This window comes from Euleptes europaea, chromosome 5 (assembly GCF_029931775.1).
Source record: "Euleptes europaea isolate rEulEur1 chromosome 5, rEulEur1.hap1, whole genome shotgun sequence".
NCBI classification, from domain to species: domain Eukaryota; kingdom Metazoa; phylum Chordata; class Lepidosauria; order Squamata; family Sphaerodactylidae; genus Euleptes; species Euleptes europaea.
The window spans coordinates 92,636,987-92,664,827 of record NC_079316.1 but is presented as its reverse complement, the minus strand read 5'-3'; the positions used below and the strand labels follow the sequence as shown (position 1 = coordinate 92,664,827).

Genomic DNA, 27,841 nt, shown 5'->3' with positions numbered 1-27,841 from the left:
GCGGGGGGAGCCTTCTCCACCGCTTCGTCCGACGGCCGCGACGCAGGCGCCAAAGCTCCGGACACTTCCTTGTTCGTGCCGCTCGCGGTGGCGCCGGTGGCGCCTGGCCCCGAGGGGGATGTCGGCGCCGAGCTTACTCGCCCGCTCAATAAGAGTAAGCCACTGCGCTTGCGCGGGAGGCAGAGACAGTTTGATTCGGGTTTGGACCAGGGGAGAGGGGCTGTGGCTCAGTTTGTAGAGCCTCTGCTTGGCGTGCAGAAGGTCCCAGGTTCAATCCCCGGCATCTCCAGTTAAAGGGACGAGGCAGGTAGGTGGTGTGACAGACCTCTGCCTGAGACCCTGGAGAGCATCTGCTTGGCATGCAGAAGGTCCCAGGTTCAATCCCTGGCATCTCCAGTTAAAGGGACGAGGCAGGTAGGTGGTGTGACAGACCTCTGCCTAAGACCCTGGAGAGCATTTGCTTGGCATGCAGAAGGTCCCAGGTTCAATCCCCAGCATCTCCAGTTAAAGGGACGAGGCAGATAGGTGATGTGACAGACCTCTGCCTGAGACCCTGGAGAGCATCTGCTTGGCATGCAGAAGGTCCCAGGTTCAATCCCCGGCATCTCCAGTTAAAGGGACGAGGCAGGTAGGTGGTGTGACAGACCTCTGCCTGAGACCCTGGAGAGCATCTGCTTGGCATGCAGAAGGTCCCAGGTTCAATCCCTGGCATCTCCAGTTAAAGGGACGAGGCAGGTAGGTGGTGTGACAGACCTCTGCCTGAGACCCTGGAGAGCATTTGCTTGGCATGCAGAAGGTCCCAGGTTCAATCCCCAGCATCTCCAGTTAAAGGGACGAGGCAGATAGGTGATGTGACAGACCTCTGCCTAAGACCCTGGAGAGCATTTGCTTGGAATGCAGAAGGTCCCAGGTTCAATCCCTGGCATCTCCAGTTAAAGGGACGAGGCAGGTAGGTGGTGTGAAAGACCTCTGCCTAAGACCCTGGAGAGCCTCTGCTTGGCATGCAGAAGGTCCCAGGTTCAATCCCTGGCATCTCCAGTTAAAGGGACGAGGCAGGTAGGTGGTGTGAAAGACCTCTGCCTGAGACCCTGGAGAGCCTCTGCTTGGCATGCAGAAGGTCCCAGGTTCAATCCCTGGCATCTCCAGTTAAAGGGACGAGGCAGGTAGGTGGTGTGAAAGACCTCTGCCTAAGACCCTGGACAGCCTCTGCTTGGCATGCAGAAGGTCCCAGGTTCAATCCCTGGCATCTCCAGTTAAAGGGACGAGGCAGGTAGGTGATGTGACAGACCTCTGCCTAAGACCCTGGAGAGCATTTGCTTGGCATGCAGAAGGTCCCAGGTTCAATCCCTGGCATCTCCAGTTAAAGGGACGAGGCAGGTAGGTGGTGTGAAAGACCTCTGCCTAAGACCCTGGAGAGCCTCTGCTTGGCATGCAGAAGGTCCCAGGTTCAATCCCTGGCATCTCCAGTTAAAGGGACGAGGCAGGTAGGTGGTGTGAAAGACCTCTGCCTAAGACCCTGGAGAGCCTCTGCTTGGCATGCAGAAGGTCCCAGGTTCAATCCCCGGCATCTCCAGTTAAAGGGACGAGGCAGGTAGGTGATGTGACAGACCTCTGCCTAAGACCCTGGAGAGCATTTGCTTGGCATGCAGAAGGTCCCAGGTTCAATCCCTGGCATCTCCAGTTAAAGGGACGAGGCAGGTAGGTGGTGTGACAGACCTCTGCCTAAGACCCTGGAGAGCCTCTGCTTGGCATGCAGAAGGTCCCAGGTTCAATCCCTGGCATCTGCAGTTAAAGGGACGAGGCAGGTAGGTGGTGTGACAGACCTCTGCCTAAGACCCTGGAGAGCATTTGCTTGGCATGCAGAAGGTCCCAGGTTCAATCCCCAGCATCTCCAGTTAAAGGGACGAGGCAGATAGGTGATGTGACAGACCTCTGCCTAAGACCCTGGAGAGCATTTGCTTGGAATGCAGAAGGTCCCAGGTTCAATCCCTGGCATCTCCAGTTAAAGGGACGAGGCAGGTAGGTGGTGTGAAAGACCTCTGCCTAAGACCCTGGAGAGCCTCTGCTTGGCATGCAGAAGGTCCCAGGTTCAATCCCTGGCATCTCCAGTTAAAGGGACGAGGCAGGTAGGTGGTGTGAAAGACCTCTGCCTAAGACCCTGGAGAGCCTCTGCTTGGCATGCAGAAGGTCCCAGGTTCAATCCCTGGCATCTCCAGTTAAAGGGACGAGGCAGGTAGGTGATGTGACAGACCTCTGCCTAAGACCCTGGAGAGCATTTGCTTGGCATGCAGAAGGTCCCAGGTTCAATCCCCGGCATCTCCAGTTAAAGGGACGAGGCAGGTAGGTGATGTGACAGACCTCTGCCTAAGACCCTGGAGAGCATTTGCTTGGCATGCAGAAGGTCCCAGGTTCAATCCCTGGCATCTCCAGTTAAAGGGACGAGGCAGGTAGGTGGTGTGAAAGACCTCTGCCTAAGACCCTGGAGAGCCTCTGCTTGGCATGCAGAAGGTCCCAGGTTCAATCCCTGGCATCTCCAGTTAAAGGGACGAGGCAGGTAGGTGGTGTGAAAGACCTCTGCCTAAGACCCTGGAGAGCCTCTGCTTGGCATGCAGAAGGTCCCAGGTTCAATCCCCGGCATCTCCAGTTAAAGGGGCCAGGCAAGTAGGTGATGTGAAAGACCTCTGCCTGAGACCCCGGAGAGCCATGGAGAGGGGCCGTGGCTCAGTGGTAGAGCCTCTGCTTGGCATGTAGAAGGTCCCAGGTTCAATCCCCGGCATCTCCAGTTAAAGGGACTCGGCAGGTTAGTGATGGGAAAGACCCCTGCCTGAGACCCCGGAGAGCCATGGGGAGGGGGCATGGCTCAGTGGTAGAGCCTCTGCTTGGCATGTAGAAGGTCCCAGGTTCAATCCCCGGCATCTCCAGTTAAAGGGACTCGGCAGGTTAGTGATGGGAAAGACCCCTGCCTGAGACCCCGGAGAGCCATGGGGAGGGGGCATGGCTCAGTGGTAGAGCCTCTGCTTGGCATGTAGAAGGTCCCAGGTTCAATCCCCGGCATCTCCAGTTAAAGGGACTCGGCAGGTTAGTGATGGGAAAGACCTCTTCCTGAGACCCTGGAGAGCCATGGGGAGGGGGCGTGGCTCAGTGGTAGAGCATCCGCTTGGCATCCAGGAGGTCCCAGGTTCCAGGTCAAAGGGACTGGGAGGGTGATGGGAAAGACCTCTGCCTGAGACCCTGGAGAGCCGCTGCCGGTCTGAGTAGACAATACTGACTTTGATGGACCAAGGGGCTGGTTCAGTATAAGGCAGATTCATGTGTTCGTGTGATTCCCCCCTCCTCCACATGAGCGGCGGAGGCTAACCTGGTGGACTGGATTTGTTTCCCCACTCCTCCACACGAAGCCAGCTGGGTGACCTTAGTCACACTCTCTCAGCCTCACCTACCTCACAGGGTGTCTGTTGTGGGGAAGGGAAGGCGATTGTAAGCTGGTTTGAGTCTCCCTTAAGTGGCAGAGAAAGTCGGCATATAAAAACCAACTCTTCTTCTTCTTTAGCTGTAAACCCTGGTTTCTGGCAAATGGTTGTAGAGGCAAACGAGAGCCGTTTTGTTGTAGTGGTCAAAGCAGTACTGGGGATTCCAGGATTCTCCCCGCTCCAGTGGCTTTAGGCCAGTCACCCTCATTCGTCCTGCTCTGCCTCACTAGGTTGTGAGGATGAAATGGAAGAGACAGCCTACATTGTAGAGGATGGATGCTGGCCTTATTTATTAATCTGTTATTATGAGTCAAAGTTTAAGGGTTTCAGCAAGTGGTGTTCCTGCAGCATACAATGTAGAGGTGTAGCTCTCATTCCTATGCTTAGGTCTAGAGAGTCCAGTCTTTGCCTTGGCAGGCACAGTTACAACTATTGTTCTTTACAGGCCCACCAGGATGTGCTTGTATTTTTCAGTAAAGGAACATAGCCAGCTGGCAGTTTGCCAGCAACATTTATTTATTTACATACCTGATTGATTTGCTCTCTTTCTCCCCACCAAGGGCCCAGAGCAGCTTACATTGTTTTCCTCTGCTCCATTTTATCCTCACAGTAGACCTGTGAGGTCAGTTATGCTAAGAGTGTGTGACTGGCCCAAGGTCACCAAGCAAGCTTCTGTGGCAAAGTGGGGATTCAAATATTGTCCCATTTTCATTTGCACTTTCTGGGGACTTTCAGGAAGTACACTTCATCCTCATCTTCATGTTCTATATGCGTGGAGCTCTTCTTGCTGTAGCATGCCAACTGCATTGTAGAGCCTAATCATCCATAACGTTTCAGGTATCTCTCCCCACACACATGGCCACTACTGTTTGGAGAACTTTGCCCAAGTATTCAGAAATCATCCATTCCTCATCTAAAGCACCCTAAGCAAGAAAAGACAGCTTATTGGAAGTGAGTGTGTGAAGACCGTTGTTCTTCACAGGAGATTTAAGGGAATGTTTTATAATACATGCTTGATGACAGCTGCTTGTTTCTTATGTTTTATCCATGTTTGTATAATTAAGATGCTACCCTTTGTGTTTTGTTTTCTAGGTGAAGTCTTGAAAGTACTGAATAAATTTTACAGGAGGAGAGAAGTACAAAAACTAGGGGCGGAAAATGGTCTAGATGGTATGAAATACTGAAGACTAATTTTGCTAGATGTTTTATCATTTTTGGGGCAAAAAATGTCTGTTACTTAATTTTCAATAGTTCTGAGCATGACCTATTTTTGAAGGTGCCTGGCTAAGGCGTATATTGTTTAAATATTAGTGCCTGAAAAAAACTGTGTTCTTCACTTACCCTTTCTTGTAAAGAAGTTCAGTGGCCATTTGCATCAATTACCATTTCAGTATGAAAGCAAAATACATTACAATTATTGAACTTTATTAAGCGGTTTTTAAAAATGTATTCTTACTAGGACTTTATTTTCAATTTTAGGGAGCCTGATGCTTGCATGTAACGCTGAGCTACTCCCCCCTCTTCTTTTACAGCTCGTCTTTTTCATCAAGCATTTATAAGCTTTAGGAAATACATCATGGAATCTAGTTCATTGAGGCCAGATGTGCACATTATTCTAAATGATATATGTTGTGGGGCAGGTAAGCATGAAGAATATCCAGTGATTTCATCATCATAGTTTAAAAAGATACGTGAATTGGTTTGATTTAGGGTTAGGTGTTTAAATTCAGACTTTTCTTGTATATGTATCGAAAGAAACTGCCAACAATGGTCTCTTTCATTCTACATGGAGACCTTGGAGTCTTTATTGGAGTCTTTTAGTCTTTTAGATTGTCAGCATGGCTGTTCACCACCTTGCTTCATTTTGTTACTTATATCATCCTACCTAATAGTGAAGTCTTGGCCCCTGCGCTGGCAACTGAAGCAATGCTGAGAGACCAGCCCTGATATTGGTATTAGGTTCTGCATATCCAGGGGAATCCCTAGGTATGAGGAAAAATAAGAATCCCCTCCAAAGGGATAGCCAAAATTATGCAGGCCTTGCTGAAATTCAGTGTTGACTGGGTTTCTGATGAGGTTGCTAAGATAACCAAAATGGTGACACATAGTTTTTTGCAATTCTCTTGTGAGAGTTTGGGTGCCATTTTGGTTGCCTTAGCAGCCTCAGCAGATGGGGAAGATGCCATCTCGTGTGCCACTGTGGGGCCTAGGTGAAGAGTTCAGATCCCTCACCCCAGCATCTGGCATCCATGCGTGCAAAATTATAGTTGTTGTACTTGATCATGCATAGAATTATCCTTAGTAACTTAATAAAAAGAATGCTAGAAGATGATTCTGCCCTGACCTGGACATCCCAGGCTAGCTCGATCTTGTCAGATCTCAGAAGCTAATCAGGATTGGCCTTGGTTAGTATTTGGATGGGAGATCACCAAGGAAGTGCAGGGTGGCTATGCAGAGGCAGGCAATGGCAAACCACCTCTGAATGTCTCTTGCCTTGAAAACCCCATGGGATCACCATAAGTCAGCTGAGACTTGACAACCCCCCTCCAAAAGGTGACAACTTTAGCAAAAGTGGAATATGGAAATGCTAGTATGTATTCTCTGCTTCTAATATCTGTACTACAGCAACTGTTCCTTACAGTTAAATGTAATCTAAAGTGCAGAATCTGGGCACTGCTTGTCCAAGGGTGTGACCCTGCTCTGGTTGTGTGGATGCTCCTGCTGTGACAGGCAAGCAGCAATACACCAGGCCAAAGTTCAGCAACTCCGAGACCTTTGGGGCATCCATTTAGACCCAGTGCCAGGAGATGAAGCTGTGCTTATGGGTAACTCCTTGGTTGTTCTCTGCTTCTTGAGCAGTATCCAGAAAGTGGGCATATAGCGAACATAGGGGAGCGAAAGGGAGGCTGGCTGAGCCTGTGCTCCCTCCCCCCAGTGGCCCCTTCCTTCGTGCAACCAATCTTGCCCCTCTACATGTTTACCCTCTGTGCTCCAATTAGTGAGAACGTGTGGAAGGCCACTTTTATAGCTTGAAACAGTGCTGAATGTCACATGTCTACTTTGGAGTGTTAAGTCCGAGATGTTATAGGGCAGTTGGGTGGCAATTTGTTAGTTACATTTTGATGTGTGTATGTGTGTCTCTTCTGTTTTCAGGGCATGTTGATGATCTGTTCCCATTTTTCATGAGACACGCTAAGCAGATCTTTCCTATGTTGGAGTGTATGGATGATCTGCGCAAAATCAGTGATTTACGATTGCCACCCAATTGGTTAGTTGCTTCAAAATAGCATATCCAGTCTTTAATATGATCACCAGCTGCCATCTCAGTTTATATGTTTTTATCAAGTGTTTAAGACTTGTTGCTTGTGTTTAGTTTTGCTGCTCTGTAGGAGAATGAATTAAAGGGTTGCTTTTCCCTCATTTTCTAGAAACATATTGCTGCAGATGAAATTTTGGATACTGGGATGTTGTATACTGGGATACCTTTTTTTTCAGTCTTCTTTCTCAAATGAATTTTTGGAACCATTTAATGATCTGAATATTTTAAAAATAGACTGCAAAATAAAAGAGAGCCAGTGTGATGTAGCGGTTAAGAGTGTTTGACTGTTATCTGGGAGACCTGGGTTTGAATCCCCGCTTGTGCCATGGTAGCTCGCTGGGTGACCTTGGGCTGGTCATGCTGTCTCAGCATAGGTGCTGGTTTTGACCTTTAAAGCCTTACATGGCCTGGGACTTTCATACCTTCAGGACCGCCTCTTCTGGTATACCCCCGAATATCTTTATGATCACCTGATAATAACTTACTGGTGGTCCCTGGCCCTAAGAGTGTGCGGCTGTCCTCGATGAGAGCATAGTGGAATGCTCTGTCTGGTGACATCAGGGCCCTGTGGGACCTTAAAGAGTTCCACCAGGCCTATAGTTGAGGGCAGCCACAGGTATCAGATCTGCTGGCCTCTTTAACCCCCTCCATATGATATATTATACCAACTGAGGGGGTAGCCTGTCATCTATCTCGGTCAGAATGATTGGAATGAGGCACCGTCTTATGATTCTTGGGGATTGTTTTTAACTTGATATTTTATTGTTTTAAATTTAGGATTTACTGGTATTCTTATTGTTTTAATATTTCATTGTATTTTAAAATGATGTTACCTGCTCTGAGCCTTGCCTTGGCTGGGGAGGGCGGGCTACAAATCACAAATTTAAATAAATAAATAAAATAACCTACCTCACAAGGTTGTTGCAAGGATAAAATGGAGGAGAGGAAAACAGTATAAGACGCTTTGGGTCCCCGTTGGAGAGAAAGGTGGAGTACAGATGAATTAAATAAATGAATACACATTTGAATCAAGACTTACCTATGTGTATCAATTTGTGTGTCTTTTCTTACCTTCCAGGTATCCAGAAGCCAGGGCTATCCAGAGAAAAATTGTGTTTCATGCGGGTCCGACAAATAGTGGAAAAACCTATCATGCAATCCAAAGATATTTAGCAGCAAAATCAGGAGTATACTGTGGCCCTTTGAAGCTGCTGGCACATGAGATCTTCCAAAAGAGTAACGATGCAGTCAGTATTTTTGCATATTTCTGTGCTGTTGTGAATCTCGGGGATTGATTGCTGTAATACTGACTATTGTAGTGGCTGTTTATGATATAATGTCATTGGCTTGCATAATATCCTTCCCAACTGTATAAGCAGAAAACAACCCAGTACTCCAAGGAGCACACCATCTGTACTTTGATGGTGTGTGAGACATTTGGCCAAGGGGGTGGGCAGGAAGGAAAGGGAGAGTCAAGTACCTCTGGAAATACAGTTATGATCATTTTCACTAATCTAAGTTTATTTGACTTGGCTGGAGGCACTGCTAGTCAGTTCTGTAACTGTAAAATTTGCAAAGAAAATATCTAGCTGTGCGGGCAGATTCTGGATCCTGTTGTTGCTGAATTTGAAACTCTGTAATAGCTGTTTGGTAAGCTGCAGTACTGAAGTCAAAAGCTCTGCTCATGACATGAGTTCGATGGAAGTTGGTTTCAGGTAGCTGGCTCAGGGTTGACTCAGCCTTCCATCCTTCCGAGGTTGGTAAAATGAGTACCCAGCTTGCTTGGGGATAAAGGGAAGATGACTGGGGAAGGCACTGGCAAACCACCCCGTAAACAAAGTCTGCCTAGTAAACGTCGGGATATGACGTCACCCCATGGGTCAGGAATGACCCAGTGCTTGCACAGGGGACCTTTAATAGCTGTTTACTGTATATATTCTGTGCTGTCTTATATATTCTCCAAGCATCAATTAAAGAAAACTGAAATCACTGTGAGCTGCTAAAAATCTGTAATCTGGAGCAGCTCAGTAGATCTCCTAAGGCTTCTTCAAATGAAGCAGCTATGAGTTTCAAAGCAAAACCAAGCCAGCACAGCAATGTTTCGCTTGCCTTTGCGCTGCTGCATGATTGGCAGTCCAGGGCAGTTGGAGCCTCTTCTCCCCAGGTGCATCTGTTTTCCATAAGAGGTTACGAGGCGTTTATCTAATTACTTGTAGCTACTCCAAAGTTTTACAAATTTTTACAATGAGGTTCAATTAAATTGCAAAACATGTATTACAGTATGCAGATAATGAGTAAATGCCAAAAGCAAAAGTGTTGATAATGGCAGCAACTTTTTGCTTATAATGATAATGACAAAGCTAAATTACTAGCAGGCACAATCTCTGTTTGCTTTTTGTGTTTGCTCATTATTTGTATACTGTAATATATGTTTTGCCTTGACCTGGATGGCCCAGGTTAGTCTGATCTTGTCAGATCTCAGAAGCTAAGCAAGTTCAGCCCTGGTTAGTATTTGGATGGGAGACCACCAAGGAATACCAGGGTTGCTGGGCAGAGGAAGGCACTGGCAAACCACCTCTGTTAGTCTCTTGCCATGAAAACCCCCCAAAAGGATTGCCATAAATTGGCTGCGACTTGACGGCACTTTACACACAAACAATACAGGGAGGGAAAAAAGTATTTGATCCCCTGCTGAATTTGCCCGTTTGCCCTCTGACGAAAAAATGACCAGTCCATAATTTTAATGGGAGGTCTATTGTAGCTGTGAGAGACAGAATAACAACAAGAAAACCCCCAGAAACCCAGAAGACAAAAGTCAGAGATTGATGTGCATTATAATGAGTGAAATAAGTATTTGATCCCTTTGCAAAAGATGACTTAGTACTTGGTGGCAAAACCCTTGTTGGCAATTACAGAGGTCAGACGTTTCTTGTAGGTGGCCACCAGGTTTGCACACATCTCAGGAGGTATTTTGTCCCACTCCTCTTTGCAGATCCTCTCCAAGTCAGTAAGATTTTGAGGCTGATGTGTAGCTACTCGAACCTTCAGCTCCCTCCACAGATTTTCGATGGGCTTAAGGTCTGGAGACTGGCTAGGCCACTCCAGGACCTTAATGTGCTTCTTCTTGAGCCACTGCTTTGTTGCCTTGGCCGTGTGTTTTGGGTCATTGTCATGCTGGAATACCCATCCTCGACCCATTTTCAATGCCCTGGCTGAGGGAAGGAGGTGCTCACCCAAGATTTGACGATACATGGTCCCGTCCATCGTCCCTTTGATGCGGTGAAGGTGTCCTGTCCCCTTAGCAGAAAAACACCCCCAAAGCATAATATGTCCCCCTCCATGTTTGACGGTGGGGATGGTGTTCTTGGGGTCATAGGTAGCATTCCTCCTCCAAACACGGCAAATTGAGTTGATGCCAAAGAGCTCGGTTTTGGTCTCATCTGACCACAACACTTTCACCCAGTTCTCCTCTGGGTCATTCAGATGTGCATTGGCAAACTGCAGACGGGCCTGTACATGTGCTGAGTTGAGCAAGGGGACCTTGCGGGCTCTGCAAGATCTCAGTCCTTCATGGCGTAGTGCGTTACCAACTGTTTTCATGGTGACTATGGTCCCAGCTGCCCTGAGATCATTGACAAGTTCCCCCTGTGTAGTTCTGGGCTGCTTCATCACCGAAGGCTTTCACGGTCAGAGTTCATTGGTTCTTGTAGGTTATCCGGGCTGTGTGACCGTGGTCTTGGTATTTTCTTTCCTGACGTTTCGCCAGCAGCTGTGGCAGGCATCTTCAGAGGAGTAACACTGAAGGACAGTGTCTCTCAATGTCAAGTGTGTACACTTGACACTGAGAGACACTGTCCTTCAGTGTTACTCCTCTGAAGATGCCTGCCACAGCTGCTGGCGAAACGTCAGGAAAGAAAATACCAAGACCACGGTCACACAGCCCGGATAACCTACAAGAACCAATGCTTCATCACCGTTCTCATGATCATGGCAACTCCACGAGATGAGATCTTGCATGGAGCCCCAGACCGAGAGAGGTTGACAGTTATTTTGTGTTTCTTCCATTTGCGAATTATTGCACCAACTTTTGTCACCTTCTCACCAAGCTGCTTGGCAATAGTCTTGTAGCCCAGTCCAGCCTTGTGCAGGTCTACAATCTTGTCCCTGACATCCTTGGACAGCTCTTTGGTCTTGGTCATGGTGGCTAGTTTGGAATCTGATGGATTGATTGCTTCTGTCGACAGGTGTCTTTTGTACAGGTACTGTAACGAGCTGGGATTACAGGTAAGACCTCTCCCTTACAGCAGGTGCTTCTAATCTCAGCTCATTACATACAGTGAAGATACCAGGTAGCCTGGCTGGTTGATAGGGGATCGAATCTGGCTGGTTGATAGGGGATCAAATCTGACTGGTTGATACGGGATCAAATACTTATTTCACTCATTATAGTGCACATCAATCTCTGACTTTTGTCTTCTGGGTTTCTGGGGGTTTTCCTGTTGTTATTCTGTCTCTCACAGCTACAATAGACCTCCCATTAAAATTATGGACTGGTCATTTTTTCGTCAGAGGGCAAACGGGCAAATTCAGGGGATCAAATACTTTTTCCCCTCACTGTATATGTTTTGCAATTTAATTGAACCTTGTTGTAAAAGTTTGTAAAACTTTGGAGTAGCTACTCTGGTGCTTTGCCCATTTTTTTCTTTGTCTCCCATCTACCTCCCCCTTCTTTCTCTCTGTTTTCCATCACACTTACTGTTTATGACCATGAGGGCTAGTCCTTTGTAAGTTTTAGAGAAATGAATGGGTGTGCTGTGCCTTAGAAAATGTGTATTAGAATTTACATTTTAAAAGAAAAATCTCCATTCTCCAAACATTGTGGGGGAATTTGCTTCTTTGTGAAATCAGTCTAAGATGGGAAAAAGACAGGAGAGATGAAATGCTAGCTGGGGAGAGTGACAGTTAGGTGAGGGGGTGGAAACTAGGCTGATAAGAAACGCTTGATAGTGGTCTGAGGAAGGCTCCTTACTTAAATTAAGTGCCAGAAGAAAGGGTAAGCCTGGCTTAGCATCTGTTGGTTCTCTTCAGAAGGGTTTTGTCTGACAGCAGTGGAGAGTTCCATCAGCTTTTCCTTCCTTCCCCATTTGCCTCTTTGTGTCTATTTTTCTTCTAGATCTACTTTAACGTTGGAAATCAGGATGTCCAGGTTTATACAAAGCTCCTGCCTGCTGTACCCGATGCTTTGTGTAGGACCCTTGCAGGAGATTCCTTTCTTTTTTTGTTTCTTATCTGTGTGTCCTTTCTCTGCCCTTCTAGAACGTGCCGTGTGATCTGGTGACTGGGGAAGAGCGCGTCTGTGTAGATGGTGACGGGAGACCATCTGCCCACGTTGCTTGCACTATTGAGATGTGCAGTGTTAATACACCCTGTGAGTATATCCATTAAAAAATCTCTAGGAGTGTGTAATCATGTCATGCTGTAGTGTGGAATCTATATTGTACTATATTCTGGTGCATTATAAGTTGAAATTTGTTCTGTTAACAAGAAATGAACAGGACAAACAATAAAAAGATGTATTTAATAGGAATTATGAAGTTGCCTCAGGGAATTTACTGGGAAAGGAGTGATCTTAAAATCATATAAGGGCAGTTGTTAAATTGAGTGAATAACCTGTTTAAATAACTTAGCTTGGGAGATGATTACTTCTGTACATTTAACCTTTCAAGTTACCCTGCATAATTTACCCATATATGTTTTGTTTTTTAGATGAAGTAGCTGTGATTGATGAAATTCAGATGATCAAAGATCCTTCCAGGGGTTGGGCTTGGACGCGAGCACTCTTGGGTATGTCCTCTATTAGTATCTGTCACGTGATAAGTGAAATGTCTCTAATCCTTGTTGTCGTAGAGGAAGACTAGGGTGGAATCCATAATTCTCCTGGCAATTGCAGTTTTGAGCAGGTGGCTCCAAAGAGTCTGCGTACTTTTTGGTTGCTAGTTTGGGGGCTTATGTCTCAAGCTTCCCAAGTGAGAAAGTTTATTTTAGGGGTGTGACTGGTTGGGCAAGACAAACAAAGGCTGAAGTGTAACTCCGGCACACTCCAGGTTATTACTGCCACTAGCCCCTTTAACTGTCCAGCCAGCCAGAGACCAAGCCTCTAGGTCTCCTGGGTCTAAACAAGAAATCAACCCTGCAAGGTTTCACACTTACAAGTGAGTTCCAGAAACAAGTTACTTTGGTAACTGTAGGTAACTGTAGCCAACCTGGGCCAAAGTACTGGATTCAGATTGAAGCCCCTGAATTCAAGAACCCACCAAATATAATTAAAGTGATTTCTTAAAAGAATGTGCAGGAATATACAATAAAAGAGCAGTGAAGATAAATCCTTTTTACAAACAATGGTTCTCTAATCCAGAGGTTAGCTTAGCAAGACTGAGTCCAAGATAGTTCCAAAGTCTAAACCAGGGGTGGGGAACCTTTTTTCCACCAAGGGCCATTTAGATATTCATAACACCATTCGCGGGCCATACAGAATTATCAACTTAAAAATTGGTCGACCAAACCCCAAGCAGGCAGCTGCCCCAGAGGACACCCCCGCAGTGCGGGCAAGTAGGCAGGCATCCAACCAGTGGCATCTTGGGCGGTCCTAGCAGCTCCATAGCTAATGACTCTTCTGCAAGGGGGAAAAAAGGTTCCTTTTCTCGGCAAAACAAACTCACATCTGCCTTGAATAGAGGCTATTCCTGTCCTGGCAGGGGTGGATCACCAGTCTTAGATCCTTCTGAGCTAGAGATCTGCCAAGACCCACGAAGGGCCAGACCAAATGATTTCGCGGGCCTTAAACGGCCCCCGAGCCTGATGTTCCCCACTCCTGGTCTAAACCAACAGGTGTCTGGCTGTGCTGGCCCACCCCAGATCAAAAGCTAGTTCTATTCCAAGCAAAGGAATAAAGAATATTTCCTTTATGCCTGGCGTCTAGCACCAATGTGATTCTGACTAGCCAATCAAATATAAGCCCAATGATGTAACCATTGGTGTCACTGTCCCGGTGATGGAACCAATTAGGTATGATTGCCAATTAGTCTAACATTTTGCAGCTGTATTAGATCCAATTAACAAGCACCCACAAATCTTTGCATTAATGAGATGGAGTGTGTAGGGCCACTTAGGTGGCCTTGAAACTGTTAGGGCAGATGATGTACCCAGCACCTGTGAATACCTCCCATCCCCTTTATCTTTCCCTCTGAACTACAGTCAGCTCGACCTTGATATTCCAGGGAACAGAAATCTTCCATGTTCTTTAGGCCTCAGTTTTGAACAAGAGGCTATGGAAGAGACCTAGTCCCTTGACAGCTTGCATGCAGCAAGACGTGCTGGGTTTTGCTAATTATTCCTTTTGGCAAGCAAAAGTGACCATTAAACTGCCCTGCTTTTCTTAGGGCAGAGGCCCCTCAACCTTTTTGAGCCTGTGGGCACCTTTGGAATTCTGACACGGGGTGGTGGGCGCAACCACAAAATGGCTGCCACGCGAGGTGGATCCAACCACAACATATCAGAGACGGAAGTTATGCATAACACTGTTCAATATTTCAGGCAGAAGCTCTGTTTAACTGGATGCCTTTTAACATGAACATATTGTTAAAAATATTTCCTTACATATATACACACAGTAATGCAGTGAAGGTCCTTGCGTTGTGGAAGCAGCTGTTGGTGAAGCAACTTTAAAAAAATTTGCATAGCCAATCAGATGCCCTGCTGGGCACAAGCCCCACCCACTTTCTAAAAACACTTGGGCACCAGGAGAGGTTTCGGTAGGTGCCAGGGCACCAACAGGCACTGTGTTGGGGTCCCCTGTATTAGAGCATGGTAAACATCCCAGGGAACTGAGCGGGGCTTCATTCATGGAATGGATCTCTCTCACGTGCCCATTCATCCTTAACTCCCCCTCCTGCAACTGCTTCTGAGGGCCAGGGAGCCTTTGGGAAACAGGATAGGGTAAGTGTCTGAGGACTGTGGTGGGGAGAAGTATCCCTAGTCTCTTCTTCCTACTGTGTGAGCGGAAGTGACTGTCACATGGACAAAGAGGTGTTGGGGTCCAGCCCCATTTGACTGAGTTCAGTCTGTCTGCATTGAAAACACTTTTATAATTGCCTTCCAAGTTACTGGGGGATTTCTTCTTTCCCAAGGGCTCTGTGCAGAAGAAATTCATGTCTGCGGGGAAGCTGCTGCTATTAACTTGGTGACCGAGCTGATGTACACGACAGGGGAGGAAGTGGAGGTGGGTGCCGCACCCCTTTGCAAAGTGTCTGCATCTTCCAGGCTCCTTCCTCTTAACAATCTGAATGGCATTGTGTGTGTGTGTGTGTGTGTGTGTGTAAATTATGAGTGCTTTTTAGGAATTAGAATAGGTACGTCTTAAAAGTAAAACCCCTGCAAAGGTAGATGAAGAGTAGAATTTCTTCAGCAGATCTCATTGACGTGGACTAAATTATATAGATTGATACGTGCTGAGTCCTGCTATAACAGCTGCCTCGATGATTTAACTTTTTAGTAATACTGGTGATGACTGGGGCATACAGAAACTGAAAAGAAAAACAAGGAACAATAGAGTTTTTTGTATAGATGTTAACTCCCCCGCCCCGGAAAACAAAAGTCAGTTTAACAATTCATAGGTCTATATTTACAGTACAAAGCACATCTTTAGAGCAAGTAATTCTGACAAGCTTTTTGCCAGGTGAGGTGCACTCAAGTAAGTTAGATGGCTGCCTTGCCCCAGGATGTGGTGATGGCTGCCAACTTGGAAGGCTTTAAGAGGGGAGTGGACATATTCATGGAGGAAAGGGGTATTCATGGCTATTAGTTAAAATGGATACTAGTCATGCTGCATACCTATTCTCTCTAGTATCAGAGGAGTATGCCTATTATCTTGGGTGCTGTGGAGCACAGGCAGGATTGTGCTGCTGGCGTCGTCTTGTTTGGGGGCTTCCTAGAGGCACCTGGTTGGCCACTGTGTGAACAGACTGCTGGACTTGGTCTGATCCAGCGGGCCTGCCTTATGTTCTTATGAAGGGTAATGAGTGCAAGTTGGGATCCTTCATTTCTACAGTAATCCCATTGCCAAGACCAGGAAAGGATCATAGGGAGAATAAAATCTGTGCATGATTTACCTCAGTGCACCCCCACCCCCAGTTGTTATGTGACAAACTGCATTTGAAAGCTGTAGGGGGGGTTTCCCCAATCAGTTTGCAGCCATGAGAGCTTCTGTTTGAGCTGTTAGGGGTGGGGAGTACACACCATTGCAAGCAGGCGAGTCCTTGTGGGTACCTCAAGGAGCTCTCTCGATCAGTGCACTTCTGTTCATCATAATTCTGTGGGCGGTTACAGTTGTAAGCTCTGCTGTCTGTCATTAGGTGAGAAACTACAAGAGGCTTACCCCTATAACGGTGCTGGATCAGGCACTTGGATCTCTGGATAACCTTCGTCCTGGAGACTGCATTGTTTGTTTCAGTAAGAACGATATTTATTCTGTGAGCCGGCAGATTGAAGCCCGCGGACTGGAGTGTGCTGTCATCTACGGAAGCCTGCCACCTGGTAAATGTTGTTACTGTCTATCGTGGGAAAGCCACTCGTGCCTAGCTGTTGGCGTATGTGATGAGTAATTTTGAAATGCTTGGCATTTGGAGTCTGAATCGGGTACAGCATTAAGCGGAGTTTCTGTACTTAGTGTGTTCACCTTTCCTTTTGTTCCATAGAATTTTATTTCCATGTCTTGTTCTTTGATTAGACCAGGGGTCCCCAACCTTTTTGAGCCTGCGGGCACATTTGGAATTCTGACATGGCAGGAGGCGGAGCCAGCCACAATATGATTGCCACAGCTTAACCAGTAAAACAGTGCAGATCCTTGTGCTGTGGTGGCAGCTACTGTCAAAGCAACATTTTAAAAAATCTGCATGGCCAGTCAGAAGCCTTGCTGGGCAACGGCCCTACCTGGCCCTGCTCAGTTCCTTAAAAAACTCAGTTCCTAAAAAATGGGTCAGACCGCTTTTATGGAGGAGTTTGATTACGTTAAGGTTAGGATGTAGCTGAGCTTAGCTCGTTAATGCATTCAAGCAGCCTGCAGTCCAGCCCCACTCGGATTTAGTTTCCTGTTAAAGCTGATGCTGCTCCAAAGTCGGCACTCATTGGGGGTCCTGCTGTGCTCCTTTTCTCCCATGGGCTATGTCATGTTGCTTGTGGCAGAGCTGGCTTCCCTGTAGATCTTGCAAGACATTGAGAAGGAAGAGAGGAAAGCCGTGATCTTCCCACGTGCTGCTGGCCTCCCTCCCCACCCCCAGTTGTCCTGGGAGCACAAAGCACCACCTGGCTGGCATGAACACATCATCTATGTGAAGCAAGAAGTCCATGCGGGGTGGTGTATATGCAGGGTCAGAAAAGGGTCCAGGAGATCTAGGTTCAAACCCCCGATCTGCCATTAAAGCAGATCTTGGGCCAGCCAATGTGCTCCCAGCCTAACCTACCTCACAAGGTAGCTGTTGAGGGGATAAAATGGAGCAGGGGAGAGTGATGCTAGCTGCTTTGGGGACACCCATGGGCAGAAAAGTGGGGTATAAATACTAAAGGCAACACTTCATTGTTGTGAAAATCACAGTGGCCACGTCTGCACCACCCCACAAGGATGCACCTGTTCCACGTGAACTATGCTTCCGTGTGAGTGCCCTGGGGCTACTTCCGAGGCAGCCTCTGTGCTGCTGCCCTCTTAGATGGTGTGTCTCTCAGTCCACTGTGAATGTCACAGCTGCAGGAGAACTTGAAATGGTCAATGCTACATCACACATGCAACTTGTGATTGGATTGTTTCAGGAACAAAGCTTACTCAAGCCAAAAAATTCAACGATCCTGATGACCCTTGTAAAATCATGGTTGCCACAGATGCCATTGGAATGGGGCTCAACTTGTAAGTATCCTGGATGAATGAAAGGTGTTATGCTTAAGTGAAGTGAATGTGGTGGAGGTTCTCAGCTTTTTCAGGATGTGTCTCTCAGTTATACTTTTCCCATGTGGCCTTTTTGAATACAGGCATGTCCTAGTTCAGTGGTCGGCAAACTCATTAGTCAACAGAGCCAAATATTAACAGTACAACGATTGAGATTTCTTTTGAGAGCCAAATTTCTTAAACTTAAACTATATAGGTAGGTACACTGTTTATTAACTTAATAAACTTTAATTAATAATAATTATAATAATAAAGCCACCAACACAAAATAATTACAATTTTTAAATTGATGACAAAAAAAAATACCTTTCCTCTGAGCTGGCCAGCTTGGTATCCCTGACACAGAGATCTGAGCAAGTAGGCAGCCAGCTTCCTCCTTGGCCTCCACCCTTGTCCTGCTTTATACTCCTTCCCCTTTGTGCTCCGACCCCATCCGCCCCAAGCCGAGACTATAAACACCCCCTTCCCGTCCCTCTTTCTCTCCTTGTTGGGAGAGTCTCTGCAGAGGGCGGGGGTTGCGCTTTAGACCTGCTCTGGCTCTTCCGCCCATCCTGAGCGTGCTGGGCTCGAGGCAAGGGCTTCCCTTCTTAGGTGTGCTTTCCTCGCACCTGTTCTCTCCCCCCCCTCCCCACCAGTTTACCCGCGGCTGCTGGGGCTGGTGCCTCTCCGGCCTGCCAGCTGTCCAGGAATAGCCCCCCTCCGTCGTGGCTCCCTCCCGCCAACCAGCTGAGGGGCGGCCTTGTCCGCTACCACCCCGAGGTTCCGGCTTGGGGACTGCGGGCCATTGTGGCTGCCGCGGCGCCTTATTTACTGGGTGGGCTCCGCCCAGGCCGCTTCCCCCGCTCGCCAGCTGACGAGCGGGTCTTTTGGCGGCGGCTGGGGCTTCTGGCGGGTTTGCCTTGCTGCGGGGTGGCGATTATGGTCGGTCCCCGCTTGTTGCCTCCGCGAGCCCCCTTCCAGGTAAGTGGGGGTGCGAGGGTTCCTCCCCCCTCCCCTGGAGGCTGCCGTCGGGAGCGGGGCCTGACGAGGCGTCCCGAGTGAAACTTGCCTTCGTTGCCGCCGCCTATCCCTCCCAAGCGGCAGCGCAATGCGACCCCGGAACCGGATGGGCACAAGGACAGGAAGTGACTGCGGCCGCAGCAGCTCGGGGCAGCGTAGCGCGCATGCGCCGCACACCCGGCTTTTCCCTCCCTCCCTCGCCGCCTCCTCCCCCCGCTCGTAGAGCTCACACAGGTGACGGCTGCCGCCTTCCCGCCGGGGAATAGAAAGTTGGCCGGCCCGCAGAGCGCATGGGCACGCGCTGCAGCGCCGCGAACTCTTGCCGGCCCGCCTGCTCTTGTGGGCGCCACCGCGGCGCTTTCGAGTGGCAGGAGCTGCGCAGTGGAACTCGGCGCTCCCGGCTTGCGCTGGATGCGGGGATGCTCTTTTCCTTCAGCGGCCCCAAATAAAACCATCCCGCGGTTTGCAGATTCTGAGGGGAAGGCTGCCGCCTCCCTGCCAGGGAATAGAAAGTTGGGCTGCTGTGGAAGGTGCTGCGGTGCTCCTGGCTCGCGTTGGCAGAGCCGCACTCAAGGGGCCAAAGAGCCGCATGTGGCTCGGGAGCCACGGTTTGCCGACCACTGTCCTAGTTCAACAAACTGCTGACTTGAGACAAGATTCTTAAATGTGTAAACCTCACGAAGCCCAGAGCCCTTCTAAAGGCCACCAGGTTTGAGAGAGCTTGTAATGCCACATGGGGAGCAAGCATCCCACTCTGAAATCTGATGCGGGTCAGCCAGGGGTCATATGGCTCTGGTTAGCTGCACCTTGCCTGTTCCATCCTTTTACCTTATTACTCCTGATGGCAGTTAGGTGAGTGTCAGCTGCTGGTTGGACCTTGGTGCTCACATAGCATATCCAAGTTTCATGCAGAGCTCAGAATAGACATTGGATAATTAGCAGTCCTCCGCTGGTATAAAGCAAATGGGACAGCAGGAAAGAAAGGGAGGTTTCCTTCACTGCAGTATTACTTCTGAGACCGCCACAAAGTCTTTTACTGTCATTGTCTTCCTTCTGGTACCCTCTTTGACCTACGTTCATGTTTCCAGGCAAAGATAGCATTGCCTAGAAGAGTATTTGCAGAACTTAGACTATGGTAGAATAAATGCAATAGTTTTTCTCCCCCCTGTGATTTTGACACCAGTCTTTTTTATTTGTGCTTTGGTTCTAGGAGCATAAAGAGAATCATTTTCAACTCTCTGATTAAGCCAGTGGTCAATGAGAAGGGTGAGAAAGAAATGGATACGATCACAACCTCCCAGGCGTTACAGATCTCAGGAAGAGCTGGAAGGTTTAGCACAGTTTTCAAAGAGGGGGAGGTCACTACTATGCATCGTGACGACCTTGCCTTGTTAAAGGAAATCTTGAATAAATCGGTGGAACCCATAGTGGTAAGATCTCTTCTGAATAGACTGATACTGTTGAAGCATTTTACAGTTGTCTGATTGGTACTCTGGATTTGCAGAGCAGTGTCCTCTTAACATGGACTGCACTGATGGAAGAGGGAGGGTGAGGGGTGATCTTGTCCCCTTCCTCATGGCGGTGCTCCCCCCTCCCAGCCCACTGGGCACAGGTCCCATGACTATGGAAATCATCTTTTCAAGGATCAGAAAGGTCTGCTGGTGCACAGGGGTACAAGGCAAAGAACTGCATCCATCAGGGCTTTCCGCTGATGGATTACAGGATCCAACTCACAGCCCTTATTAGTTGTTGATCTCCCCCTACATGGAACTGTCTGCCAGCAGAGGTGTAGAGATCTGCCTCTCTGGCTTCTTTTCAGAGGAGCCTAAAGCATTTTGGTTTCAGAAGGTTTTCTCAGTCTGGCTTGGCTTGAGTTGTAATGGGGAGCCCGGCTGCTTCTGTGGGTTTTTATTTTTCCTTAACGTGTGTTAAATGGTTTCCCAAGCTGCCCTGAACAGATGGAAGCTGCAGGATACGAGTGAGCCAAGATAGAGCGTTTGAACTCTTGCCCTGAGTAGCTGTTAGGCTTCCTCTGCTCAATGGTGTGTGTATGGGGGCGGGCGCACACACCTGCATGTGGTGGCATGAGATTAATGGGACACTGTGTTGTCTTGCAGGTCATTGATGATCTAATACAGTAAACTATTTCTGTTTAAAGAAAAAAAAATAGATGTTTCTGTTCCATTTTCCCCTCCACAGGCTGCTGGCCTGCATCCAACTGCTGAGCAGATTGAAATGTTTGCGTATCATCTTCCTGGTGCCACACTCTCCAATCTAATTGTAAGACCAGAAGGCCTGTTGAGTGCTTTGAGCAGTGCTTTAAATGTTGTGTTTGTCTACCGAGGGCATGCCCCTTGGGATCCCAAGGATCAGTTTTACATTCATGAACATGGCACTTTGAGGGTTTTGGAAATATATGATGTGTTGCTTGTGTAGCTGAAGGGGCAGGCTGCCTTAAAATTTTAATGGGTTTGCATCATTAGCAGCTAAAGCAGGAATCATGAGGAATCAAAGTTATGCACTGCTCCACAGGAAGTTTGAGTTTTAAATATATGTTGACTCAAATATATTAGAACACATACACATATAAAACACCAAAACAGCAAGACATACATCCACGTATAATTGTGCCAAATATAGTCATTCAAATATAGTCATTCATCTATGTGGGTATATTAAAGTAGTTCAAGATCTCGATTTAATGTTGGAGACCATGTGTCTGTGATGCTTTTGTATTTCACAATGGATATTAAATAGGTGGACTACCTAGAGATGTTAAAATGTCAGATTTTATGGCATGTTTAGTTTAAAAAAAAAAAACAGCGAAGAAGCAGATATACCTGATCCTATGGATCAGGTAATGGATTCCTACCGAGCAGGAGATCTTAGGTGAGAGATATGTTTGCCATGTGAATCCAGCAAGCTCTTCGGTGTCCACACGGTTGGATTCCCCCCCCCCCCGAAAGCAGATCATCCTTCTGCTGTCCCACAAACTGCATTTGGAACTTCCCTGATTTCTGTATCTATGTGCGGATGGCTGGATCGGAGCCCTAATGCTTAACTAAAACCTTATTACCGACATCTGAGCGCTCCTTTTCCTTTGTTGATTTTTTAAAAAAATGTTGTAATCTTAGACTTCAGAAACTTTACTTTCTTTCATCTAAACGTAGACAAAAACATCAAGAGTTGGGTGGGGAAAACCAACACATACACACAGCTGGAACACAACAGGTCACACCTTCATTATTGATAAAACCTAAGGGGGCTCAGTCTAAGGAACTGGTGTGGGTGTCGTTTCTATAGCTTCTTGCATACAAGCTGGGAATACAGACGGAAAAGAGCCACATGAGAGAGAAAGGAATGTTATGACTTTGCTGCCTTTTACCAATACTCGGAAGCGGTGGCTTTTGTTCCTTCTGTCTGAAGCCATCCCAGAGCCTCTGCGGCCTTTTGAGATGGCCTTCTCTCCAAACACCATTTGATCCATTTTGGATTCTTTCTGTGTTTATTTTCTAGTGGCACTGCACAAGAACTGTGTTCTATATCTCAAGAATCTCAACTTTTTTATTTTTAATAAGCAAGTTTCTAGCCCTTAAGGCCTGCAAGGATAAGCATTAAAGTATATGAGCAATGCTTGCTAAAATCATGAGGAAGGATCTAAGTGGTATCAAAGTTAATGAGAAGAAACAGTAAATTATGCAGAGCAAATGCATGTGATATTCTCATGGGTTTGGTATGCAAAATGACTGCGTTGTAGCATTCACCTTTTCTTGCCTCAGAAACCTGACATTTTATGTGGCATAGTATATGCATGCACGCACACACACAGATCACAGTGCCCACTGTTATAACCCCCTCCCGTGCAACTCTACATAGAAAGGACCCTGGAAGCTTTGGTTTGCTCTTGCAAGGTTTGAAACATTGACTGAAATCCCTTTTCTGCCTTCTTGACCTGTGGTATTTTAACAGGATATTTTTGTGAGTCTCTCACAAGTGGACGGCCTCTACTTTGTCTGCAATGTTGAGGACTTCAAATTCCTAGCTGACATGATTCAGCACATTCCCCTTAACTTGCGAGCGAGATACGTGTTCTGTACCGCACCTATCAACAAAAAGCAGCCGTACGTGTGCACCTCACTGCTGAAGGTAAGTGATTTGCATCGGTGGGTGTGTAGGTGGCTGGGTGGGGATCAGAGGTTGCCTGTTATAGTTACTCAAGGTTGCGACTTGGGATTCCCGAGATAGCCCAGGCTAGCCTGATCTCATCATGTCTCAAAAGCTAAGCAGGGGTCAACCCTGGCAAGTATTTGGATGGGCAACCTCCAAGGAATTTCCGAGTCACAACGCAGAGGCAAGCAATGGCAAACCACCTCTGAATGTCTTTTGTGTTGAAAACCCCTCCAGGGGTCGCCGTAAGTCAGATGTGACTTAGTGGCAAAAAAGAGAGAAAAGAAACACTTGGAAAGGATGGCTTGGCTTTTGTGGGAGATGCTGCCACCTGGAGGTGTTGAAGCGTGCAGTTTGTCACAACCTTGGTCAAAGGAAAACAGCTTGAGTGGATGTACCAGTTTAGCTCTTTGGTGACAGTTCTGCTGTCCTGCTTAAGCTTTTAGAGCAGATTGGTGTGTGATAGACTCGTAGAGGCTGACAAAGCCTCCTTCAGCTGTTAGCTGCTTGGGTCTGCAGTTGCTTAGAAGACAACAGGGCATGGCTGGTGGATAACAAATCTTTCAGGCCCGATACTCAGAGTTGTGACATCAGCCCAAATTCTATTCCTTTTCAGGAGGGGTTCTTGAAGCAGCCTCTGGCGCATCCTAATACTGACATAACCTCACAAAGAGGATACGTTTAGCTATCTCAGCGGTGTGTGGGTTACTGGTAACTTGTGGCCGATATTGGCTCACAGGGGAAGGAGGAAAAAGACGCCATAGGACAAGTCTGCTACCCTCACCCATCTTGGATTATGACTCAGCTTACAAGTCCGTACAAAATTGTAGCATAAAAAGCCTTGGATGTGCTTTGGGGAGATCTTCCTATAGGAGTAACAAGGTGCCCTTTCCTTTGAAATGGATGAGAATGGCTTTAGTGGAGAAGGCTTCTGTAGGTCTCCTGCCAGTTTTGTTTTGCTCACTGTGGACTTGTTGGTGCAATGAAACAGAATGAAATCTAGAATCACCTGCTAAACTCCCAGCTATTTAGAAAAACATTTACAGCGCTTGTTAGAATTGATCAGAAAGGAAAACACGTGGCCACAAGAGCTACTGTCGTCCTTGTACCACCCAGGAAAGAAATTCCTGGGAAATCACACAACTCTGCCCTCCTTCCCCTCCCTTCATTCTCTTTGTGCCAGAGCCAAACCTAAAGAGAACACAACCGCGGAAGCCAACAGCCAAAGGCCAGCGGTGTTAATCAGCCAGGCTGACTTTGCTCCCTCTCCTCCAACAGTGGCCCATATAAAATCCTGCTAATGAGGGTTGGGGAGGCGAAACCTCTAATATCCCTTGCTGAACTCGAGAGTGTGGGACATGCGATGTAAACCTTTATGTGCTCCAAACAAACATCTTTGTAATGTGTTTAATAAAAAAGTTAAATATCTTTTCCTTGCTTTGCTACACAGTTGGATCTTGTGTGCCAAACCAAGGTGTTAAGCAAAAATTCTGCTATAAATTACTGTGCCTGGCCTTGGTAAGGGAAGAGTAGCTTTCCACAAACAGTGTTGGGGAATATGAGACAGTGGTTGATATTTGGGATGAAAGTAACTTTAGTTCTGGAGGAAATCCAGCTGTTTGCTCCTCCAACTCCGGCATTTTTTTATTTTCTAGTTTGCTCGGCAGTTCAGCAGAAATGAACCTCTGACGTTTGACTGGCTGTGCAGACACATTAATTGGCCTCTGACTCCACCCAGGAATATAAAGGAGCTTGTTCATCTGGAAGCCGTTCACGATGTCCTCGATCTCTACCTTTGGCTGAGGTATTGAAAAGGATGCTTGGGTTGAGTCTTAATGAGGGCAGCTTTGGGGCATAAGGAAGTCTCCACTGTGGGCAGAAATTGATTTCAGCAGCACCTTTTGGCATGGTGCCGCCCTCTTATAGGACTGTACAATTTCAGAAAGCTCAGACCAAACTACTTGTTCAAATGTCTTCCTTCAAGTGGAAAGCTCACACTCCCGGGAACCAGTTTAACCTTTTCCTTGATGTGTAACTTTCCAGGTGAAGGGGCATTGTGATCCCCCACGTGTACTTTCTCTGGTACAGTCCCAGCAGAGGACTGTACTGCATCGGAAGCTACATGTCTGAATAATTTCCAAGTAGAAACTATGTGGGAATTGTGTGTTATATCTCAGAGGCCTAGGACAAAGTATATGCGAAATCACGTAACTGTGATCAGCCTCTATGATCAACACATTCTTCAGAATGGCTTATTAGACAATGCACTAATGCAGAACAGAAACAAATCACTTGGAGGCAGAGAAATAGATGAGAGCTTGTGGGGTATAGTAAGTCTAGAGCGTTGGACTAGGATCAGGGAAACATTGGTTCAAATCCCTGCTCAGCTGTGATTCTCTCTGGGTCAGGTTACCACAATACTAGAACGCGGGGTCATCTGCTGAAGCTGGAGGGTGAGAGATTCAAAACAGATAAAAGGAAGTATTTCTTCACACAACGCATAGTTAAATTGTGGAACTCTCTGCCCCAGGATGTGGTGATGGCTGCCAACTTGGAAGGCTTTAAGAGGGGAGTGGACATATTCATGGAGGAAAGGGGTATTCATGGCTACTAGTTAAAATGGATACTAGTCATGATGCATACCTATTCTCTCCAGGATCAGAGGAGCATGCCTATTATCTTGGGTGCTGTGGAGCACAGGCAGGATGGTGCTGCTGCAGTTGTCTTGTTAGTGGCTTCCTAGAGGCCCCTGGTTGGCCACCGTGTGAACAGACTGCTGGACTTGATGGGCCTTGGTCTGATCCAGCAGGGCCTTTCTTATGTTCTTATCTCTCAGCCTGGCTTACTGGCTCCAGGCTCTAGTGAGGACAAAACGGGGTAACCCTTACATGCCACGCAGAGAGTCTTGGGAAAAACGTGGGATACATTGTAATTAATATCTTTCATAGATTGCTTACATAGATCGTTTCTATGAGGCTCCCCATCAGTTGTGTGTGATAGATAATTGGTTGGATGTAGTAAGTCCCTTCCATTAAGTGAGGCGTCTTTTTCTAGCAGAGAGAGCTGTTGCTTCCAGTTCAGTATGTTCTTCAAGAACTCACCTTGCTGGCTCTAGATCAGGGGTCAACAACCTTTTTGAGCCTGCCGGCACCTTTGGAATTCTGACATAGGGTGGTGGGTGCAGCCACAAAAGGTTTGCGACAAAATGGCTGCTGCAAGACGTGGACCCAGCCACAAAATGGCTGCCATAGCTTACCTTCATTCATGCAGCGAAGCAGCTTTTCCCAAGGAATGTTTTGAAAAATCTGCTTAGCCAATCAAATCTCCAATGGCCAGTTTCCTAGTCAGAAACCCTTCCAGACCACACCCGTTGTAGAAACACTTGGCAGGCACCAGGAAAGGTGTCAGTGGGTGCCATGGTGGCCATGGATACCATGTTGGGGATCCCTGCTTTTGAAATTACCCTCTGGAAGTGGCAACAGTTTTCTCATAATTGCTCTTAGGGAAGGGACTGTGGCTTAGTGGTAGAGCCTCTAGTTTGCATGCGGAAGGTCCCAGGTTCAATCCCCCGGCATCTCAGGTTAAAGGGACTAGGTAACTGGGGGATTTGAAAGACCCCTGCCTGAGACCCTGGAGCGCCGCTGCCGGTCTGAGTAGACAAGACTGACTTTGATGGACCAAGGGTCTGATTCAGTATAAGGCAGCTTCATGTGTTCACTTTCTTTCTGTATTCCTTTCTAAACTCAAGGAGTAGGTAACTGTTTAAAAAAACCCACCTGTCACTCCCTTGGTGACTGGGATTCAGGGGAGGTTGATACCTTTCAGGATTCCTTATAGTGTCCACTTACCACAGGTGCCCACTTGCGCTCTCTTTCAGTTACCGCTTTATGGACATGTTCCCCGACACAAGCCTTGTGAGGGACATTGAGAAGGAGCTGGACGACATCATACAAATCGGGGTACTCAACATCACGAGGCTGATCAAAATCTCGGAAGCTGTTTCTGGAACTGTGGCTGTTCCGGATGATTTCCCACTTCAGAGGACTCACATCGGTGACGGGATGTTGAACGCAGAAGACCTTCCGGAGAGCGGCCAGGCGCCTCTCCCAAATGAAGCCAAGGGCCAAGGGCAGCGAAGAGCAAGGGGGTCTAAAGCGCTGGGCCACCGGCCGGCCGGAGTGCAGGCGGAGCCCCCGGGTCGGGTCCAGGGCGCGTTGGCTGCTAGACTCATACAGCAGGGACTCCTCACCCAGGAAATGCTGAAGCAGCTGGAGAACGAGTGGTTAGCGGATCGCGGAGGGGATGCTGCTGGCAGTGCTGCCCAGAACGCAGACCCAAAGGGGAAGAATAGAAAGTGAAATGGTCTATCTTTGCAAAATAAAGGAGGTTATTTAGTAATGTTTTAGTTTTGTATTACTGGAAAAATATATAGTGCTTTTACAGCACAAGCTGCAGAGACAAGTGTGTGCTCCGAGGCGCTCACGGCCCAAAGTTTGATGAATGGAGGGGCGTGCAATAAGGAGTGCAGGCGAGCGAGCACAGACAGAGCGGGCAGGCTGCTTTTGAGGAGGGAGCCTTGGGTATTAAGCAAGGGATTTGGAAGAACTGTACCAGGTGTGGTTTCAGGAATGTCTTTTGATCCCACATTATAAAGATGACCTGAAGGGATTGCTCCAGCGTGGTATAGTGGTTAAGAGTGGTGGTTAAGAGTGGACCCTGATCTGGAGAAACGGGTTTGATTCCCCACTCCTCCACATGAGCGGTGGACGCTAATCTGGTGAACCAGGTTGATTTCCCCACTCCTCCTCATGAAGCCAGCTGGGTGACCTTGGGCTAGTCACAGTTTTCTCTGACCTCTCTCAGCCCCACCTAACTCACAGGGTGTCTGTTGTG

At 47.5% G+C, this 27,841-nt stretch overlaps 1 protein-coding gene across 1 annotated transcript; it reads left to right on the top strand.

The window, feature by feature from the left end:
* Nucleotides 1-27,328, top strand: SUPV3L1 (Suv3 like RNA helicase). Its single transcript, XM_056849319.1, has 15 exons — nt 1-154; nt 4,563-4,640; nt 5,003-5,110; nt 6,624-6,738; nt 7,868-8,036; nt 12,106-12,217; nt 12,556-12,633; nt 14,976-15,067; nt 16,200-16,380; nt 17,650-17,743; nt 19,992-20,211; nt 20,981-21,061; nt 22,751-22,927; nt 24,604-24,752; nt 26,826-27,328. Exons 3-15 carry the CDS (start codon nt 5,047-5,049, stop codon nt 27,304-27,306), a joined length of 2,013 nt encoding a protein of 670 aa, XP_056705297.1. The 5' UTR covers nt 1-154; nt 4,563-4,640; nt 5,003-5,046; the 3' UTR covers nt 27,307-27,328.
* The last annotated feature ends 513 nt before the right edge of the window (nt 27,329-27,841 follow it).